General features: G+C 38.4%; 1 protein-coding gene across 1 annotated transcript; it reads left to right on the top strand.

Moving 5' to 3' along the window:
- Positions 1-1,399: 1,399 nt before the first annotated feature.
- Positions 1,400-4,137, top strand: LOC102136376 (olfactory receptor 11H4). Its single transcript, XM_005560663.4, has one exon. The coding sequence runs from the start codon at positions 2,579-2,581 to the stop codon at positions 3,551-3,553; it is 975 nt and encodes a 324-aa protein (XP_005560720.2). The 5' UTR covers positions 1,400-2,578; the 3' UTR covers positions 3,554-4,137.
- The last annotated feature ends 10,445 nt before the right edge of the window (positions 4,138-14,582 follow it).

Below are 14,582 nucleotides of genomic sequence, written 5' to 3' on the forward strand. Positions count from 1 at the left end.
GAGGGGCATTCGAAAGAAGGCTATCAAATCAAGCTATCACACTTTGGGTGGGTGGATTGGTGGGTTGATTAGTTGGTTGGTAGCTTCTTGTACTGGAAAGGAATACAGTACATGAAAGAGCTGGTCTCAGCTGGGCGCAGTGGCTCACGCCTGTAATCCCAAGACTTTGGGAGGCTGAGGCGGGTGGATCACCAGGTCAGGAGATCGAGACCATCCTGGCTAACATGGTGAAACCCCGTCTCTACTAAAAATACAAAAAATTATCCAGGTGTGGTGGCGAGTGCCTGTAGTCCCAGCTACTCGGGAGGCTGAGGTAGGAGAATGGCGTGAACCCGGGATGCAGAGCTTGCAGGGAGCCGAGACCACGCCACTGCACTCCAGCCTGGGGGACAGAGTGAGACTCCGTCAAGAAAAGGAAGGAAGGAGGGAGGGAGGGAGGGAGGGAGGGAGGGAGGGAAGGAAGGAAGGAAGGAAGGAAGGAAGGAAGGAAGGAAGGAAGGAAGGAAGGGAGGGAGGGAGGGAGGGAGGGAGGGGCTAGTCTCCCAGGATTGTAGCTCAAACATTGATATATCTCAAAAAACAGGAGAAACAGTATGTTTGTGGCATAAAATAATGAATATTCCATTCTAATTACCTAACTATTCCCAGATAGCATTTTGGAGACTTTGGAGGGTGGTGGTATACAGAACTTTGTGGAATCAGTTTGTTCCATCAATGCAAAAATTCTGAAATTGATTACTTGGGTATTTCTATTAAGCTCTCCACCATCTGATCACTCCATTACTTATCTATATTTCTCCAAGGCTTCAGGAAAAACAATGTTGCTGCTAATAAAGCACTTACAGAGAAGGGTAGTAGAAAAGATGAAATGTAGTGTGAAGCTGTCAGTGTATAATGGAGAATGTCCTAAACTGTTACTCTCATCAAGCAGGCATTCAGAACAAAGGGCAGAAGACTCAAATCTCACAATTCTGGTTCCCAATTTAAATCTGAGCCTGGACTTGTTCTCTGACCAGTGTATAGCAGAGAAAGGGATTTATTTATGCTTCATAAATAATCTGGAAATCACCTATTGAGCACCTTATTCAAGGAAGACTATAAACACATGTATTTTACATTCACTGTTGATTGCAAAGCTGAAAAACTTTAGAACTCAGATGCTCCAAATTTCCCTTTTTATGCATCCTTAAAGACTAGCAAAGAACTAGTGATGTTGAAGTTCAAATCTTTCTTCCCAAGACTACCTGATCCTTCCTTCAAATTCTGTGTTCTTTGTTGCCTTTCACATTTGTCTTTTTACATTTCTGACAAAGTTATGGCTGGTGACCCGCAATACACAAGACAAGAGATCTGAACTTAACAAGAAACTCAATATTGAAACTATATATATTTTTTTTATTTTTTTATTTTTATTTTTTTTTTGAGGTGGTGTCTTGCTCTGTCACCCAGGCTGGAGTGCAGTGATGCCATCTCGGCTCACTGCAACCTCCACCTCGTGAGTTCAAGCAGTTTTTCCGCTTGGCCTCCCAAGTAGCTGGGATTACAGGCACACGCTACCACATCCAGCTAATTTTTGTATTTTTAGTAGAGATGGGGTTTTGCCATGTTGGCCAAGCTGGTCTCGAACTCCTGACCTTGGCAATCTGCTCACCTTGGCCTCTCAAATTGCTGGAATTACAGGCATAAGACATTATGCCCAGCCATAACTACCATTTTGGCTTAATCAGCAAATTTTAAGTATTAATCCAGTATAAGATTACTGTTGTTTAAACACATTTGTATATTTTATTTAATTCTTAAATACATAAACTTGTTGCTACTGAAAAGTACATATGTAGTCAAATATTTGAAAGGGTCCTTACCTTCCTTTCAGTAACCAATACTCTAATAAATAAGATTGCAGATAAAAGCCCATTTGACCTCAGATTCTTTTAGAGAATCCCTTTGTTTTCACGACCGAAAAAGCTCACTAAATAAACTAAATTTTTGTATTGAAAACATCATTTTCTTTATTTCATCTATACGGTATCTGACTACAAAAAGTAAGATAGTTCCTTTTTGTATAATATCTGTAAAAAACATAAAAATAAACACTGCAGATGTTTTTAAAATATTATCATGAAGTCGTATCTCCATGCAGCAGTCAATCTATTTTGTTTTGTTGTCAAAGATCTAACCCAATTTTACATCAATTATCCTCAAAATGTCTTTTCTAACAAGTTGGGCTAAATAAGAGAAAATTGATGAGCTTATGCTAGAAAATCCATAATCAACATTGGAAAAACAAATCAAAAGCTGAAAAGGTCTTCTCAAGCATCCAAGGAAAAGAAAGAAAATACATTTGTCTGGTTCCGCCACTAGTGTCGAAATTCTAGCTGCATTGGATGGTATTGGATCCTAGAAAAATAACACTGAAACTTAGAACCACAATCAGTTCAAAATATGGTAGGACGTATTCCCACCTGATCTCAGATTGTCTTGGGTATTTTCCTGTATAGCTCAAGTTCTCGTCTTGATAAAGTCCTTGAGATATGTAGCAAGCAATTGGATTATACTCCAAGAGACTTGGATTACACTCATGTCTTTCTTCTTCGTAGATTTAAGACCCATGAACAGGTCAGCAACACACGTCGTGACAGAGTTTATTCTCCTGGGATTCCCTGGTTGCTGGAAGATTCAGATTTTCCTCTTCTCATTGTTTTTGGTGATTTATGTCTTGACCTTGCTGGGAAATGGAGCCATCATCTATGCAGTGAGATGCAACCCACGACTACACACCCCCATGTACTTTCTGCTGGGCAACTTTGCCTTCCTTGAGATCTGGTATGTGTCCTCCACTGTTCCTAACATGCTAGCCAACATTCTCTCCAAGACCAAGGCCATCTCATTTTCTGGGTGCTTCCTCCAGTTCTATTTCTTCTTTTCACTGGGAACAACTGAATGTCTCTTTCTGGCAGTAATGGCTTATGATCGATACCTGGCCATCTGCCACCCACTGCAGTACCCCGCCATCATGACCGGAAGGTTCTGTGGTAAGCTGGTGTCTTTCTGTTGGCTCGCTGGATTCCTTGGATACCCAATTCCCATTTTCTTCATCTCCCAACTCCCCTTCTGTGGTCCTAATATCATTGATCACTTCCTGTGTGACATGGACCCATTGATGGCTCTATCCTGTGCTCCAGCTCCCATAACTGAATGTATTTTCTATACTCAGAGCTCCCTTGTCCTCTTTTTCACTAGTATATACATTCTTCGATCCTATATCCTGTTGCTAAGAGCTGTTTTTCAGGTCCCTTCTGCAGCTGGTCAGATAAAAGCCTTCTCTACCTGTGGTTCTCATTTAGTTGTGGTATATCTTTTCTATGGGACAGTCATGGTAATGTACGTAAGTCCTACATATGGCATCCCAACTTTATGGCAGAAGATCCTCACACTGGTATATTCAGTAATGACTCCTCTTTTTAATCCTCTGATCTATAGTCTTCGTAATAAGGACATGAAACTCGCTCTGAGAAATGTCCTGTTTGGAATGAGAGTTCATCAAAATTCGTGAGCCAAAGATATGCCATATTTATAAGTTCTAACGAAGAACAAGGTCGAGATGTTGTCAGTTCTTTAGCAGTCTTTTAGTCCTCAGTCTGAGTAGTGAGAGGTTGTATATTTTACCTGGAAGTGTGCCCAGCTGAAATACGTTTTCAACACTGACTCTTTAAACCTTAATTAACTGGTCATCGACATCCACTAAAATGTTTTCAAAGCCTGTCTTTATTAGAATGATAAAATGGAATTGCTATGTGAGATGCCCTCCTGCTGTCATGCCCCATGGTTCACCATTGTATAATTTCTTACTCATAGCAACAAGACAATAAACCCAACTTTGTTCAACTGCAGGTATGTTCCTAGGAGTCTTTGTCTGATGGGAATCAATAGTAGAACAATACCAAGCAAACAGTAAGGCCTCAAACATGTTTTTTAAATATCTCTATCTCAATTTTTTTACTTACAACAATAATATGTGATTGTTGTAACAAACTCAAGCAATTCAGAAGAATTTCCATCTTCACTCCCATATTCACCAATTTTCCTCTCTGCTCCTCAGAGTCAATACATCTAAATCCCTCTCTCTGGTCCTCAACACCCTTCATAATACATCCCCACTAAACCTATTTCATTTGTTTTCCATTTCTTCCCAACATGAGCCCTCAGTTCTAGTCAGGCCAGTTACTTTATTTATGCCACTCTATCATCTTTTCACCTTTTCTTAGGCTGTTCTTTCTTTCTTTCTTTTTTTTTTTTTTTTTTGAGACAAAGTCTCACTCTGTTGCCAGGCTGGAGTGCAGTGGTGTGATCTCACCTCACTGCAACCTCCGCCTCCAGGGTTCAGGTGATTCTCCTGCCTCAGCCTCCCAAGTAGCTGGGACTACAGGGGCACGCCACCACTCCCAGGTAATTTTTCTATTTTTAGTAGAGATGGGGTTTCACCATGTTGGCCAGGATAGTTTTCATCTCTTGACCTCATGATCCACCCACCTTAGCCTCCCAAAGTGCTGGGATTACAGGTGTGACCCACCACGCCTTGATAATTTTTGTATTTTTAGTAGAGACTGTTTCACCAAGCTGGCCAGGGTGGTCTTGAATTCCTGACCTCAGGTGATCCACCTGCTTTGGCCTCCCAAAATGCTGGGATTAAAGGCGTGAGCCACCAGGCCCAGCCTAGGCTGTTCTTTCAACCTAGAGAGCCTCACCACATCTTCTGCCATGCAACTTGAGAAAGATATTTAACACTTAAATTCTTAAGTTCTTATTTTATAAAATGTGTATAATTCATGCCTTGTAACAATGTCATAAGAATTAAATCTGATCATTTCTGTAAGAGCCATAGCACAGAAAGAGACATATAGGAGGTTCTGAGTACACATTGTTCTCTTCTCCTTCTTGTCTTTCAAACCTGACTATGGATACCTTTCTGACTATCTTTTAGATGTTTTGTAATCCTCATGGAAACCTATATACTTAAAGATGGCTTATTTAAAAGCCAGTTGGGATAGATATATATTTTATATAAATTTATATGTAATTATATATCTTATACATAGTTGTATATTTTATATATGAAGTTTATATAAATATGTAAAATCTCATATATGTATATATGTATATATAATATGTATGTATATAGATATATGTATATAGAGAGAGATAGATATAGATAAAGATTAGATATAGATTTGGCAACCATAAAGGGATTGATTAGACAGCCAACTTTGAGTCAGACTTGTTGTGTCCTGGCTTATCTGCTTACTAGTTGTGTGACCTTCACAAGCAAGTTGCTTAAATGCTATGAACTTCATCTGTAAGATAGGGTAATAATAAGACCTTAGAATTGTTGGTTTGTTATGACTTAATACTTATAAAGCACTTAGAACTACGCCTGGCAAACAGTAAAGTTCAATAAATATCAGCTTTAAAAAAATTATTCAACTGTAAAAGATCATGGTAGCTTTCAAAATCAGCTCATATAATTTTTCCATTTAACAGATACATTATGTTCCATTATATGAATGTTTCATCATTTATTCATTACTCAATGATAATATATCTTATATTTTATAATTAAAACAATGCTGTAATTAATATTCTTGAATATGGCCTCTTAGAGCCACATTGATATTCCATAAGTTAGAGGAAGAGTTTATGGAACACTGGAAATGTGCATTTTTAATTATGCTAAATACTGGTAAATTAGATGCCCTAAATAGTGTGGGACAAATGGTGCTGGGGCAAGTAGATATCCATAGGCAAAATAAAGAAGTTGGAGACCTATCTTACACCATTTACAAAAATTAATTCAAAATGGATCAAAGACCTAAATGCAAAAACTAAAATTACAAAACCCTTCACAACCTAGGATTAGGCAGTGGTTTCTTAGATATGACACATAAGGCACAAAAAACTAAGGAAAAAAATCAGTAAGTTAGACCTTATCAAAATAACAATTTTTGTGCTTCAAAGGATACTATCAAGAAAGTGAAACGGGCCGGGCGCTGTGGCTTAGGCCTGTAATCCCAAGACTTTGGGAGGCCGAGGCAGGCGGATCACGAGGTCAGAAGATCGAGACCATCCTGGCTAACATGATGAAACCCCGTCTCTACTAAAAATACAAAAAATTAGCCGGGCGTGGTGGCAGGCGCCTGTAGTCCTAGCTACTCGGGAGGCTGAGGCAGGAGAATGGCCTGAACCTGGGAGGTGGAGCTTGCAGTGAGCCGAGATCGCGCCACTGCACTCCAGCCTGGGCGACAGAGCGAGACTCCGTCTCAAAAGAAAGTGAAATGACAACTGCTATGGCTTGAAGGTCTGTGTCCCCTCCCAAATTCATATGTTGAAATCCTAACCCCCAGAACAATAGTGCTGGGAGGTGGGGCCCTTGAATTTGATTAAGTCATGAGAGTGGACCCCTTCTGAATGGAATTAGTGCCTTTATAAACTAGGCCAAAGGAGCTCATTCGCCCCTTCAACCACGTACAGACACAGCAAGAAGGCACAATTTATGAACTAAGAAATGGACCTTCATCAGACACCAAATCTGTTGGTGCATTGATCTTTGACTTCCCCATCTCCAGAACTGTCAAAAACAAATTTATGTTTTTTATAAATTACCTAGTTTATGGTATTTTCTTATAGCAAACTGAACAAACTAAGACAAAATTTTTAGCCCCTAACATTTAGAGACCAAAAGTACACTAGTAGTGGCCAAGGGCTAGAAGGAGAGGATGAGAAATAACAACTGCTAATGGGTACTCAGTTTCTTTGGGGGTGATAAAAATTTTCTGGAAACAGATAGTGTTGATAGTTGTACAACCTTGTGAATATACTAAAAATTACTGAAATACATGAGTAAATTTTTCATCAGGAAACTGCAGATCAAATTCATATTAAGATATCAACCTCACATATGTTAGCATGGCTACTACCAAAAAGACCAAAGATAACCAATGTTGACAAGGATGGGAGTAAAGGGAATACTCTATACTGTCAGTGGGAATGTAAATTAGCACAGCCACTATAGAAAACATGGAAGTACCTCAATAAATTGAAAATAAAACTACCATATAATCCAGCAATTCCACTTCTTTGTATGTATCCAAAGGAATTGAAATCAGGATCTCGAAGAGATATCTGCACTTCCATGTTCATTTCAGCATTATTCACAATGGCAAAAACATGGAAGCAACCCAAATGTTCATCGATGAATGAACGGATTTTTTTAATGTGGTATAAACACACAATGGAATAGTATTCAGCATTATAAAGGAAAGAAATTCCGCCATTTGCAACAACAGGAATGAATCCGAAGGACATTATGCTAAGTGAAATAAGCCAGATACAGGACAAATACCACATAAATGATGAATGCAAAATAGTTAAATTCACAGAAGCAGAGAGTGAAATGGTGCTTGTCTGGATTAATGGGAGAGTAAAATAGGGAGGTATTAGTCAAAGGGTACAAAGTTTCTGTTATGCAAGATAAGTCCTAGAAATCTACTATATGGCACAGTGCTTATAGTTAACGATACTGCTTTGTATATTTAAAATTTTGCTAAGAGGGTAGATCTTATGTTAAATGTTCTTATCACAAAATAATAATAATGATCAATAAGTGGATGGGAAGAAACTTTTGAAGTTGATGGATATGTTTACGGGCTAGAATGTAGCAATGATTTCACAGATGTATACTTCTCTCCAAACTCATCAAGTTGTGTATATTATATACGTACAAATGTTTGGATGTCAATCACATCTCAATAAAGTATTTTTTGTTCACCTAAGTTTGTTCTCCAAATAAATCTGAAAAAAAAACTCAGGTCCGCAAATTTTCTACTGTATGACAGAACCTGGTCTTAACTGTCTACCTGTGCTCTACTAACCTCTAATGGCCATTATGCTTCCATGATATGCCTAAGAATGCACAGGAAAAAACCTCAACCCACCCAAAAGTAATATGAAAAGGAGGATAAGCCAGGTACGGCAGCTCATGCCTGTAATTCCAGCACTTTGGGAAGCTGAGGCAGGAAGATTACTTGAGCCCAGGAGTTGAGACCAGCCTAAGCAATATAGTGAGACCCTATCTCTGAAAAAAAATAAAAATAAAAATTAACTGGGCATGATACACACACCTGTAGTCCCAGCTATTTAAGAGGCTGAAGTGGGAGGATCTCTTCAGCCCACAAGTTTGAGGCTTGCAGTAAGCTGTGGTCGCACCACTGCACTTCAATCTGGGCAACAGAGCAAGACCCTGTCTCAAGAAAAAAAAAGAGAGAAAGAAAAGAAAGAAAGGAAAGGGGTATATTGGTTAATAGAATTTTCTAGTTAATTGCTGGCCAGAAAAAAAAAAGCAACAACAAAACAACTTTGATACTAAGTGTTAAAGCATTCCAGGCTAGGTGCAGTGGCTTTTCCCTGTAATCTGAAAAGGGAAAATCACTTGAGACTAGGAATTGGAGACCAGCCTGGGCAACATAGCGAGACCCCCATCTTTAAAAAAAAAATTAGCCAGGCATGGTGGCGTGTGCTATCGTTCCAGCAACTTGGGAGGCTGAGGTGGGAGGATCGCTTAACCCTGGGAGATTGAGGCTTCAGTGAGTTGTGTTTATACCAGTACTCTAGCCAAGGAGACCTTGTCTCAAAAAAAAATCTAAAGTCTATTTTCCCACCTTTATACCTTATTATGTTGAAAATAATTTAATCTTTTACCCCACAAGAACTCAGGAAGTGCAACATATCCGGACAAGCAGTGAACAGGCAATCAAATGATGGGGGTGTCCAATCCCAGCTCAACACCAACTAGCTATGTGTCCTTACACAGGACACCTGACCTCTCTGGTCTCAGCTCCTTTATCTGTAAGATAAGAAAGTTGAACAAAGTGAATTTTCCATGGTTGCCTACACTCATGTTTCCTCAAAAATGCAGTATGTCTTATGGTACATACAGTGTAAGGGAGGGAAAACAGATAAGTGAAAAACCAATATTAATTTAGTGTGGGAAATGCTATAACAGAGTAAATATAGAATGCTGTCAGAGCACATGAGAGGAGCACATAACGCAGTCAAGATCTAAGGGTGTATGGGGAGGTGATGGGGAAATTGTTAAGGAGAAGTAACTTCTAAGCTGCTGACACCTACTGGGTGAAAAGGAATTATCTGATGAACTGAGATGGAAGAGAAGGAACAATATTTACAAAAGATCAGAAATGAAAGTGAGTAAGCATTCAGGAAACTAAAATTAGTTCGTTTTGGCTGGAATATGCAGTGTAAGGAAGAAATGTCAAAACATAAGAAAACAGGGGTAAGCATGGGCCAGCTCACTGAAGGTAATATACATCAAAATGAGAACTTTGGACTTTATCCTAAGACCGAAGAGAAATGTTTGAAAGGTTTGACTCAGGAATTATACAATCATTTACATTTTTGAAAGATTAATATGACTACAGGATAAAGAACACACTGGAGAATAAAGGTCAAGGTTTCTTTTGTTGTTGTTTTTTCAGACAGGGTCTCATTTTGTAGCCCAGGCTGGAGGACAGTGGAATCATAGCTCACTGCAGCCTTGACCTCCAGGGCTCGCTCAAGTGATCCTCCCACCTCAGCCTCCCGAGTAGACAGTGCTACAGGCACACACCACCACATCCAGCTAATCTTTTGTATTTTTTATAGAGATGAAGTCTCACTTTGTTGCCGAGGCTGGTCTTGAACTTTTGGGCTCGAGCAATCCTCCTGCCTCGGCCTACCAAAGTGCTGGGATTATAGGCATGAGCCACCATGACTGGCCAAAGAACACACTGGAGAAGAAAGGTCAAGAGTAAATGGAGGGGACAGGTTATAAGAGTATTGCAGCAGACAAAAGAGGATAGGACGGTGACCTAATCTCAGACAGTGTTTCTCAAAGTATGGTCTGCAATGAGAAAAGAACAGAAATTGAGAGAAAGCTTTAGAAACTTTTATAGCAATTCAACATTATGGTAACATCTAAGCATACGATCAGTGGTCTCTTCTCCTTGAACAAGACATAAATAAGTTTGGGTATTGTAGTACTATACTAGTCATGCACAGTTGAACTGCATTAAAACATAATATTTTAAAGTTGGCTTGTAAATTATAATCCAAACATAAATAAAAATTGAGAAAACATATTTTATTTTTATAGTTTATTTTCATAATCCTTTTAAAGTTTTAATGAGTAGTATAAATTTTGGAAATAAAATTTATGTTATTTATTCTTAATCCTAATTTATTTATGACAAAATAAACTTTACTGGACTCTTTTTCTAGAAAAGATACATCCTTTCTGAATGTAGTCATTGTAAAAAACCAAATGATAACAATGAAATGGTTCCCAAGAAATGAAGACTAGTCCATACTAGTTTTACTCAAAAGTGTGAACCATCATGTATTTTTAATTACATAGCTATAGTTGAATGTGAAGTACTAAAACCACAGTGTGTTACTTGGCAGAGATATATTGGCTAATGATGCAAGAAACCATCAAAAATTAAGCATCTTTTGCATATAAAACATAGAACTAAGTTCAAAACCAAAGAATTTTTTAAGCAAACATTACTGAATTTTAAAAAATTTTAAAGTAAAGGCTCATTGTTCATATGGAATATGTTCTTATGGAACATATTTGAGCAATATCTCTTAATAATGCTCAAATATGCTCCATAAGAGCATTATCTCTTAATGCTTTGAGGTCTTATATAAAGGCATTCGAGTTGCTAAACCTAAGAATGCATATACAATTCTGAGTCATTAAAGACTCTATCAAAGATGACTCCCAGCAAATCTTGGATGAATCAGTGGCAATGAAGATAGCTCAACTACTACTTTTTAATGACTCCATAGCTCAATGTGTTAAATAACTAGACCATATGATGCTTGTACAACAGTATGAATTTGCTTAACACCACTGAATTGTACACTTAAAGGTGGTTAAGTTGGTAAATTTTCTGCTATATGTATTTTACAACTTAACAAATGAAAAAAAAACTAGACCACAGAATAAAATTAGCAAATTATATTCCATCAACTTGACGAATACACAACTACTGCTAAAATAGCAATTATTTTTGTATATATGCAACCTGCTTTATTTTATTTTTTAATTTTATTTTAGGTTCAGGGGTACATGTACAGGTTTGTTATATAGGTAAATTGCATGTCATGGGAGTTTGGTGTATATACTGTAATATACAAATGGCAAAAAAAAATATGAAAAGATGCTCAACATCATGTCATTAAAGAAATGCAAATTAAAACTACAATGAATTGCCACTACACACCCATTACAATGGCTAAAATCCAAAAGCCTGACAATAATAAATGCTGACAAGGATGTAAATTAGCAAATTCTCAATCATTGTTGGTGGGAATGCAAAATGATACAGCCACTCTGGAAGATGGTGTGGCAGTTTCTTACAAAACTAAGTATACACCTAACCATATGGCCAGCAATCATATTTCTAAGTATTTACCCAAGTGATTTTAAAACATGTCCACAGAAAAATCTATATACAAACATCTATACCATTTTTATTCATAGTTACTGAAAACTGGAAGGAACTAAAATGTCTTCAACAAGGAAATGGATAAGCTGTAGTATATCCATACAATGGAATATTACTCAGCAACAAAAAGGAATGAGTCACTGAATCATGTAACAATACAGCCATAGATGATCTTAAATGCATTTTAGAAAGTGAAAGAATAATGCAAAAGACTACATATTGTATGAGTCCATTCATACAATAATATTCTGGAAATAGCAAAGATACAGGGATGGAAAACATAATAGTAGTTGCCAAGGGATAAGAAAGGAGGCCGGGTGCAGTGGCTCACATCTGTAATCCCAGCACTTTGGGAAGCTGAGGTGGGTGGATCATGAGGTCAAGAGATCGAGACCATACTGGCCAACGTGGTGAAACCTCGTCTCTACTAAAAATACAAAAATTAGCTGGGCGTGGTGGCACATGCCTGTAGTCCCAGCTACTCAGGAGGCTGAGGCAGAAGAATCACTTGAACCCAGGAGGCGGAGGTTGCAGTGAGCCAAGATCATGCCACTGCACTTCAGCTTGATGACAGACTGAGACTCTATCTCCACAAAAAAGAAAAAAAAAAGGAAAAAAAAGAAGGGAGTGGCTGATGACAAAGAAAATGCACAGGAAAACTTTTAGAGTGAAGGAATTATTTTTTATGGTACTGGGGTGGGTAGTAGATACATAATTCCATGCATGTGTCAAAACCTGTGGAACTGTATATCACAAAAAGTGAACTTTAATTTTTGCTTCTAGAAAAGAATAAAGCAGGATGTAAGGGAATCCAAAGATGGGATAAAGACTGTGATAAATGAATCTAATCATATCACAAATAAGTGACATATCTACACTGACGGGGTAGGGAAAAGAGGCACTAATCTAAGTAACTTCAAAAAAGGGTGCTTTGATTGGAAATTGTAAGGTTAAAGATAAAAGCAATTGTACATAAATACTGTGCTTTGGTTGATTTCTTTATAGTGGTGTGGTTAGCAATTCTGAAACTGCATCTGAAACTGCATCTGAAACAGCTTCAAAAGTATACTATGGTTAAACAAGTAAGTAAATGATTGGTAGATGGTAGAATCCAGATTCCTCAGTTTCTGATTGCTGCTGTGATACCATTTGGCTGTGTCCCCACCCAAATCTCACATGTTGAATTGTAATTCCTAGTGTTGGGGGAGGGACCTGGTAGGAGGTGATTGGATCACGGGGGGTGGGGGCGGTATATTCCCCCTTACTGTTCTCGTAATAGTGAGTTCTCACTAGATCTGATTGTTTGAAAGTGTGTAGCACTTCCCCCTTTGCTGTCTCTCTCTTCTGCCACGTGAAGATGTGCTTGCTTACCCTTCACCCTTTCATCATGATTGTAAGTTTCCTAAGGCCTTCCCAGCCATACCTCCTATACAGCCTGTGGAACTGTGAGTCAGTTAAATCTCTTTTCTTTATAAGTTACCCAGTCTCAGGTAGTTCTTTTTTTTTTTTTTTTTTTTTTTGGAGTCTTGCTCTGTTGCCCAGGCTGGAGTGCAGTGGCACGATCTCGGCGCACTGCAAGCTCCACCTCCTGAGTTCACACCCTCAACCTCCCAAATAGCTGGGACTACAGGCGCGTGCCACCATGCCCAGATAATTTTTTGTATTTTTAGTAAAGACGGGGTTTCACCATGTTAACCAGAATGGACTCGATCTCCTGACCTCATGATCTGCCCACCTCGGCCTCCCAAAGTCCTGGGATTACAGGCATGAACCACTGTACCTGTCCAGGTAGTTCTTTATAGCAGTGTGAGAATGAACTAATACATGCTGCAACAAATTACCGCCAATTTAGTGGCTTAAAACAACAAACACTTATTTATTATCCTGTTGTTCTGGAAGTCAGAAGTCCAGAATCAGCCTCACTAAAGTAAGGATGTCCAGGTTGCCACTTGAGGTTCTGGAGAATCTGTTTTCTTTGACTTTGCCAGCTTCTAGAGCCTACCTACATTCTTTAGCTAATGGCCTGTTCCTCCATCTTCAAATCTAGCAACATAGGATCTTCTAATCTTAGTATCTCTCTTCTCTCTCTCTCTCTCTCTCTCTCTTTCTCTCTCTCCCTCCTTCCATCCCTCCCCTCTCCCCCCTTTAGTTATCACATTGCCTTCTTTGTCTTCAACCCCCCTGCCTCCCTCTAATAAGGACTCCTGTAAATACACTGACCCACCCAGATAATTCAGGATAAACTCCCACATTACAATATCTTTAGCCTAATAATATACATGAAGTCTCTTTTGCCATATGAAGTAACACATCTAAAAGCTACAGAAATTATAATGCAGACATCTTGGGATGGCCATCTTTCAGCAGCCTACCAGCCCACCAAAGAGAGACATTACAGTAAAGCAAGAAAACAAAGCAAGAATAAACTCTGTGCTACCAGTTAGAGTCAGAGACACCCTTATAAATTCATATTTAGTGTAATATATATACAGATAAATATAGAAATAACTATAGACATGTGTATATACATGCATAATATATGTATAAAGACATATATCATGTAGTTCTGTCTGCCGAAAGTGCCTAGAAGCAATAAGCACACTCAGCACCCTGATCTTGGTTTTTAAATACCATTCTTCAATAAAAGGTAGTAGGGCTCCTTCAAGAAATGACTGTTTCTAGGGCTGGGACAAGGGAAATACAGAATGAACCCAGAGAATTTTGTAGTACCAAAAAGCACTCAAAACTCAAAAGGATAGAAACACATGAAGGTGATACAAGAGCCAATCTAAAAGAGCTCTCAAGATCAAAGCTGGAACAATTTGAGCAAGAAAATAATAATGTAGTATTGGATTATAACCCAAAGTATGAAATAAATATATGTAAGTATACACTGGTGTTAATAAATGACTGAATAAATAAACAGAAAAAGGGAGACAAGTTTTCCTTACAGATGACTTCCAAATAATGTATGTATATTCTCCCCCAGGAGATGGAGCTTAATCCCCTTTCCTCAAAGGT

Source organism: Macaca fascicularis, chromosome 7 (genome assembly GCF_037993035.2).
Source record: "Macaca fascicularis isolate 582-1 chromosome 7, T2T-MFA8v1.1".
In the NCBI taxonomy this organism is placed as follows: domain Eukaryota; kingdom Metazoa; phylum Chordata; class Mammalia; order Primates; family Cercopithecidae; genus Macaca; species Macaca fascicularis.